The 8,261-nt window shown below is 37.4% G+C and overlaps 1 protein-coding gene across 1 annotated transcript in view; it reads right to left on the bottom strand.

The window, feature by feature from the left end:
* Positions 1–4,949, bottom strand: part of LOC107102246 — a 33,333-nt gene extending 28,384 nt beyond the window's left edge. Inside the window, exons 1-4 of the mRNA XM_015401459.1 lie at positions 4,768–4,949; positions 3,131–3,415; positions 2,618–2,725; positions 427–483 (exon numbers count right to left, since the gene is read on the bottom strand). Of these exons, the coding sequence (XP_015256945.1) occupies positions 427–483; positions 2,618–2,725; positions 3,131–3,415; positions 4,768–4,903 (586 nt within the window). The 5' untranslated portion in view covers positions 4,904–4,949. The remainder of the gene's footprint in view (positions 1–426; positions 484–2,617; positions 2,726–3,130; positions 3,416–4,767) is intronic.
* Positions 4,950–8,261: the final 3,312 nt, after the last annotated feature.

Genomic DNA, 8,261 nt, shown 5'->3' with positions numbered 1-8,261 from the left:
TCTATTTTTTGAAAAAAATCAAAATGTCTGACCAAGGGTGTGCTCAGGGTATGATAAAATGGCCTAGGATGAACACAGGTCAAAAAAGGTTGGGAACCACTGCAGGGGTGTCACTAGGAACAGACATTGGTCTCTTTTAATTGCTGTAATTAAAACCAAGTATAAAAATCTAACTATTTAAATACTGACAGTAATTTTACTACAGGCTGCTGGAGGTTATTCAATGTTTACCTTCAACTGTCCAGGATCTACTACAAGTACAGGTTGTTTTTATTTTATACTGATCATGATCTAGAAAAATGTAATGTTTTCCATTTTTATATATTAAAAGTTTAATTTTAAGTTTGGAAATGGTAAAAAGAGAGAAAATCTAAAGGACTCTGTAATGATGCAAACTAGTCTGTCCCTGAACACAATGTAGCTCACCTTCTTCACTGGGACAGGGAGCGGGTGTTTGTAGAGACAGGGTTGCTGCTGGTAGATCTATTTACATGAAGGAGGGACAAAGACAGTTGTTTAGTACGAATATCCTGCTAAACACAATATTATTCAAATGATGTTAAACCTCTGAGGACTATGGTGTTTTCCACTGCCTGGTCTGAAAATGCACATTCTCAACTTTGTGAGCTTTCTGGCTCAGTTTTTTTTCCCTCTGTGTTAATTACAGACATACAATAGGCTCATTAAATGCTGGCTTCATCCTGGTTTAATCTTTCTCGAACAATAAAAAAAAACAAATAACAAAACAAAACAAAAATGCAACATTTTCTGTTTAGGACAGACACAAGTACCGGCATCATTAATGATGTACAGTAAATGGAGAGTGGGTTGGTTAATATATTCATGCTTTGTTTCGCTCTTTACAGCTGAAAAATCGGGGAGAACACAAAGATAAATTTTATTGCCGAATTGTCTTTTTACATTTGAAATATGTAGCGTGACATATCCTTTATCTTCGTTTGGGCCGCCCTCAGTCAAGGGCCCTTAGAAACTCTTTCCCCCTTACAGCGCCCATAACAACTGCCTTAGAGATTGTGGGGCTTAGTGCTCATTGAAAGTCAATGGGGATGAACACACCGGACACACGGTTACAAAGTAAAACACATTTGCTTTGAGAGGAAATACAAAATGAAATCTGTCCGTTGCACGGGAGAACAGGTTTGGAGACAGGACGCATGTTAGCAGGCAGGGCAATCTGGGCATAACCAATCACTGAAACATTTAATACTCTAAAACTTTATGCATGATAGGAGATCAGGAGGGCAGAAAACTGACAAAGTAGTGAAAATAACTTGCAAAAATCACAGGGGCAGTAGAAAGCACAGCTTATCACTCCACAAAAAATCTTCAAAAAACTTGAGGACAGAAAATAGATATAAAATAGCAATCCTTTTTGAGTCTCACAAAAAAAAAAAAAAGAATGAGGGGCAGACAGTGCAGGTAAGCGCTGCCTGTCTCACTCTCCTTATTATGAAAAAAAAAAAACTTGGAACAAATCTGTTTTGAGGAGTTATAGCTGTTTTTAGTTCTTTTTATATTTTTATTTTACATTGTAGCATGCTAATTGTTGTGTTTTTTTTTAGTTAGACAATTTTAAGATCTCTGAGAATCCCCTCTCAATGCCTCTTCCAGTACCTATAAACTGTCCCCCAGCCCTTATTGCTCTATTTTTCTTCTCTTTAAATATAGTTCCCATTATATCTTTAATATAAGCCTATTAAAATCCTCTATCTGTTCAGGTGTAAGAGATGCTGTGCAGCATTCTGGTCATAGTGTGTGGGACAGTGTTTAAATTTGTGTGGCACAGAGAGAAGTAAAAAAAAAATCTACATTTATCAAGATCTGCTCACCCTGCATGGTCACGCAGTCAATGTGACATGAGAAAAAAACGTATCACACAACTGGTTTGACCCGGCCTGAATCTGGTTTAATCAGTGTATCAAATAAAAAAAAATAAAACTCCAAAAACTTTTGGTTTTCTCAGAATTTGTTTCCAAGACCACAATGAAAACAACAGATGAACTGTTATCTGATTGTGTGCACAAAAACGGATATGGAAACAATTAATAAATAACACTTCTTATCCAATTTTCCTATATTTTCCTCAAGCAAGTTGAATAAAAAGCACACGTCTACCTAAAATTGTATCCGCTGTTCTTGCATTACAGTAAGTTGAAAAAATGGACGGAAATATGACCGAAGTGGCAACTTTTAAACATGTTGGAAATGTTTTCATATTTCATATCCATGAATGAACTGAAAGGCTGAGGTTTAGTTGGCAGATTAATTTAAATAAATAAGATTTTAAAACTTTTATGATGACACCAAACTCTATTTGGACAGCACAAAATCGTCTGCTGCTTAGCCACATGACAGATGGACTTACCATACAGGCAAAGTACGCAACCGCCTGAAGCCTCAAACCAGCAGGGGCCCCAAACCAGCAGGGGCCCCACCTTTAGTTCTTTTGGCATGAGTCCATGTCAAAGTAAAACAATCTCATATCTACAAAAAGCAGTAAGGTATTTATCTCACCTCACTGGACTCTAGACGGAGGCCTTCATTTGTTAAGGGTGAAAATCTATCAATCGGGGTCAAAAGAAAAAAAATTACTTGCCTTGTATTTGTCTGGTTGTCTTTGTCTCTGGAAGCTTCCATTTGAGCAGGTAGATGAGCAGAACAGCACAGAGAAGAACCCCAATGACAACTGGTATTACAGTCCAGTCTAGTAAAACAACACAACACATTATGATCCAATAAAAGTTTTTAAAATACACAAAATATTGTTTTAATTAAAGCTGCACAACAAATTGAATTGCAATGAAATCCCAATGCGTGTGAAATGCTGAGGTGCAGCTTTTAGTTTGGAAACTATAATTAATAACAACAATAAAGGAGAAGCTGGGTGGAATGCAGCTGCCTCCATATCCAGACCTGATGTTTAGTTTTGGTAGCAGAGATGATAAAACAAGGTGAGTTTTGTGCTCATTGTGATGATACAGATAAAAAAAGAAAATCTTAATCAGTACCATATTAAAATACTAAGCCAAAACATCAAAATTGCATGCCGTGCTGATATTGTGCAGCCCTATTTCTATGTTTTTTTAATTTATTTTATAACAAAGCTTACGGTATCTTTCATGATCAGAACTTTCTGTCTCATTGAACCCACAGGATGTCCTCACATCTAGGTGAAATGTCTTGTTTCCTGCAGGGTTGGCTGCTACACATCTATATGATGAGTCTCTGTCATTTCTGTAGACAGTGATGGGTAAAGAGACAGCAGAACTGCTCTGGTTCAGTATCTCCTCGTCTTTGTACCACAGCAGCGACGTTGGATTGTCCACAGAACAGAGCAACCAGCAGATCTCAGAGCTCACAGTCAGGAATCGTACTGCAGGGCTTGGAGGAGGATCTGCAATAAATACATGGAGATCAGGAATTTAGGCATAATAATAAGGACTTTCTGTGATTAAGGATGAACCCCCCCCCCTAAAACCCCCAAATGTGTAATTATTAAGAAATTACATTACTCCAATATATTAAATAATAAGAACCACAACATTAGATAACTTTACTAGTTTAGCAACACCATGATTATCACCTACATTTGTGAAGTAATGGACAATTCATAATACTTAGAATTTAAAGTAAACATTCTTTTATTTAGAGTTAAGGCAACTCCTCGTTGCCACTAAATCCACCCTATCAAAAATCAAAAGTTTCTCACTACCCATTGACAACTCCTTAGTCTCCCCCTCCCCTCAGGTCAAGAGTCTGGGTGTCATCCTCAACTCCTCCCTCTCCTTTCAGTCTCACATAAATAAAATTACCAGGTCTGCATACTCCCACCTTCGCAACATTAACCGCCTCCGTTCCTCCCTCACCACTCGTATGAGTCCTTACCTCTTTCCTTATCCACAGCCTCATCACCTCCCGTCTTGATTATTGCAATTCTCTTCTTTTTGGCCTCCCTCATAAATCTCTCCATAAACTTCAACTTCTTCAGAACTCTGCTGCTCGTGTCATCACCAGAACCCCCTCCTTCCATCATATTTTCCCTGTTCTTCACCAACTCCATTGGCTCCCAGTTCAATTCAGAATTCAATTCAAAATCCTTCTCTATACTTTCAAAGCCATCCATAACCTTGCTCCTCCATATCTGCCAGACCTCCTTCACATTGCCACCTCCTCCCGCTCCCTTAGATCCTCCTCCTCCATCCACCTCACTGTACCCCCAGCTCGACTTGTCACCATGGGGAGCAGAGCCTTCAGCCGCTCTGCTCCCCAGCTCTGGAACTCACTTCCTCCCGACCTCCGCAGTATTGACTCTCTCCCCTTATTCAAAGCCAGACTCAGAACCCATCTGTTCCAGCTTGGTTATCTGTGAATATACTGCTCTTTTCCCTATCAATGATTGTTTATTTTTTGTTTTTATGTTCCTGTATCTGTATTTTGTATTTTCATCTCTTTTTATTTATTTTTTTGTATTATTTGTAAAGTGACCTTGAGTGTCAAGAAAGGCGCTGTTAAATAAAATGTATCATTATTATTATTAACTAGTAACAAGAAGTCACACCAACTGCACCGATGTTCAGAGGTTGGCGAACTTTCACAGTGAACTAATAACATTTTAGGCTAAATAGTCTTAACTTACAAATATTTTTTTGTAAGTTAAGACTTACATTGATGGGATCTTATATAAAGAGTTTTACATTAGTGAAGTCTACAGCTTGCCCTGATTAGTACTGCGTTGTTATGACGTACCATAAACTGTGAGATTGTAGAAAGTATAGAAAACTTTTCCTTTTTTAGAGTCAATGGTATAAATTCCTGAGTCGCTCCTCTGCAGGTCTGTGATCATAAGGAGTCCAGAGGTTTTGCTCCAGTAAAGTTTGTTCATGTAAATCTCCTCAAAAATCTGAAGTTTTCCATAATTTATCAAAGCAATGTTTCTTATTCCTTTTAAAAGAAATCCCAACTCCAGCAGAGGATCTGGGAAAGTGAGGTTTCCACCAATGATTCCAATCAGGTTCTTCTTTACTTCTTCAGCTGCAGATAATCTCATCAACACTGAAAACACCAACAGATACAGACTGATTAACACTAAACTTCAAATACTAACATTGATAAATTATCATTTGATTCAACCACTGAACACAGACAGGTCTAAATTAAAAAGGTTTAATATAAGAACAGGTTAATGTGGAAGAAGTTGAACCTCAGTACTGGATCCATGTTTGTTTGTTGAGGTTCACTTTAAAGCTTAAACCAAAGGGAAACAGGATCATTCTGATTTAGTGCCCAGTTTCAGCTAAAATTTGTTTCCCTTTAGTTAAAATTTTATTAATAACAACATCTAACATAAAGTTATTTTTAATGAAGTACAAAACAGGAACAATCATCAAAATACAATGTTAATTAATAAAGGTTTAACAACTGCTTTTAAATGCTGAATACAGGATTGCTTGGTGTTTCCTCTGTTGATTTTATCCACTTTGGGGCACAAGGCAAACTTCTATAAAAGAGGCCCTCCTCCAAGTCTGCCTTAAAAATACAGAGGACATTTTTAGGCGAGATGTTTGTAAGAAATAACCAATTCTGGAATCTGACTTCCTGAACCTAAAGGCGATAATATTATTTTTATACTGGAATATCAGAAAGTAGCACATCAGGGTTTCTGACTTTTATAAGACAGAATTACTCAAAACTTTTTTCTATAATAGGAGGCTGAGAACATGTGCGTCCAACTGATGGGAGCATTTATTTCCATAAGATGTTTCACTACAAGAGCTAAATCATTAATATATTAGCAGGTTAACTTTACCTGATTGGATTGTGCTGATCAGGGCAGCAGTTGTAAGCTGACACAAATGCAAACAAAAGTTATGACTATGATAATTTGAATGCCTATTTGTTGTTTTTTAGACTTCTTAATCTTCCTACTGTTGGGCAGTTTAAGTGACAATGCAATTTGCATAATCAGCTCATATTAGGTGGGTCAAAAACTTCAGGGGTGTCACAAGATTACATCTGGAATAATCATGAAGTGTAGTTTTTGTTCATGTGGAGATTAAAGAACTGCAAATCGTTTCAAACTGCAAAGCCATTCCCCAGTGGGTCCACCACTTGCAAGTGGAACCATGAGGGACTTGTGTAAAGACCATTGGGAAGCAGTAAGAGGCTGAGGCCTCAGGGTCCCGAACGTTTTATGCTTAAACTGGTGTTTAGTATATACATTTATATATATTTGGATTTTTACCAACATCTGGTGAAAATGTCATGTCAATAGCACCTGTAGAAATATATTTACTGAGAAACAGGGTGACGTTTTTAATACTTACTTTACCAGCTGTATTTTTTCATAGTTCTATGTGGACAGCGCTGCAAGATTAAAAGTTGCGAGTTGAATGCTGTCTACCAGCTTGTTGAGATCCAATTGAAGTCCTATCCTACAGCTGCTTAGGCAAATATAAATATCAACTCATAATTATAAAGTCAAGGTATCAATTCCCTGTACAAGCTGGTGGGTCTCCTTCGACTAAAAACAATATTTAACAGTATAAGAATCATGCAGCTATAAAGCCACAAATCAAGCCAAATGAACACTGACAAAAAATCATTATTTAAACTTTTATTGTCAAGGGCTATGCTTTTTATGGTTGGAGGGAATCAACTGGATAAGTCTAAAGCTGGTCATGAACCAAAATATGTCTAATGGAAAAAATCAACAAAAAAACATGCTCTTTTAAAGGTAGTAAATCTTATGATTAATCATGGTACTGAAGGTAAAAAAAAAAAAGTTGTGTGCTCTAATTACCTCCACCTACTGGATTGATAGGGTACTGCAGTTTTTGTCAGGCTTTCAGAGAAATGGGGAAAGCGCACAGAGGAACTCCCTGGGGTTCTTATAACCAATATAGCAAACATCCCAGGGCTTTAAATGGGCATTTAATGGAAAAGGAGCCCTAGATTTTCCTCTCTGAATCTTTCTCATATCCAAAAACATCCTCATTTATAGCAAAACATCTCGCTTTAAGTAATTTCCCTCTGGGATTTTTAAAGTACTTCTGATTCTGATTTCTGCTTAAAATGGAGAGCAACCAATCACCCGCTTTAAGAGCGTGTAACTGCTGATAACGGCATTAATTATTCAATGCTTCTTGTGTGACCACATACTATACTAGTTTGAATAGATCAGATTTCTCATCTGTGTCATATGAAGCCTCCCTCTCCATATTCTGCTCCAGGCTTATTCAGTCTGATAATCTGATCTTTCCTCATTTAAACTATACCTCACCAAAATGGTTGCTTTAGACAGAATAGTAGGATTTAAACAATGTGCAGAAGATTGTCAAAAAATGAGAACTAAATCAGAAAACAAAATGTGCAATAAAATTAAATGCAATACAGGAAGCTAAATGTAGTACATAGTAGCTTGGCCTCTTCTGTTCCTGTTTGTCTGTGACAACATCCTGGAGAGAAATATCAGCTGTGCTGCTGCCATCAACACCCTTGTTTATAGATGGTGGTGTAGTCCTGTTTCTCTGACTGTGACTGGCTGGATCTGCTCTCTTCGTTCTCTAGCATGGGAGCTGGCTCAGAGCTCGTCTGCCTGGCTGTGTGTTTCCTGGGCGGGGACGCCTTTTACAGTCACCTTTTGTATCTCTGCTTCTGTCTCCTTGAACCCCAGACGGTCTAAGCAGATGGCCGCTCACACTGAGCCTGGTTCTGCTGGAGGTTTCCTCCTTTTAAAAGAGCGTTGTTCCTCTCCACTGTCACTACTAGCATGCTTAGTGTGAGGGATTGCATTTGAGTCAATGCAATGGACTGGTTTTCCATATATTAAAGATCAGACATGATTAATTCCCTTAAGTGTAAAAATATATTAAAAGTTGAAGATGACGTATTTTTTATTTTTATTTTATTCAAAGTGTGGAGTTTTAAACTGACACTAATATTATTTCCCATCAGGACCTAATTTGGCAAATGAATTAAATTAAATGAACACCTGCAATTTTCTTCTACTTTAACTGCAATGCAAAACTATATTAAGATAAAGAGGGTTTGGATAAGCTTCAAATAAAACACAAATAATATTTGAATTCACCGAAAACACAGGATTTAGCAGTTTAACATCATAATGGCAAACATCCACCAAACATTTAGCATTTTTAGACATCCTGAATGTTTATTTTAGATAGGAGTAATGCCATCTTGAATATCTGAAAGTAAAGGCCCAATACACATGAATGGGGAAA

The sequence above is a fragment of the Cyprinodon variegatus genome, unplaced genomic scaffold (genome assembly GCF_000732505.1).
Source record: "Cyprinodon variegatus isolate N-32 unplaced genomic scaffold, C_variegatus-1.0 Scaffold1223, whole genome shotgun sequence".
NCBI classification, from domain to species: Eukaryota; Metazoa; Chordata; class Actinopteri; order Cyprinodontiformes; family Cyprinodontidae; genus Cyprinodon; species Cyprinodon variegatus.
The sequence above is the reverse complement of the archived record's forward strand: the minus strand, read 5'-3'. Positions and strand labels throughout refer to the sequence as shown.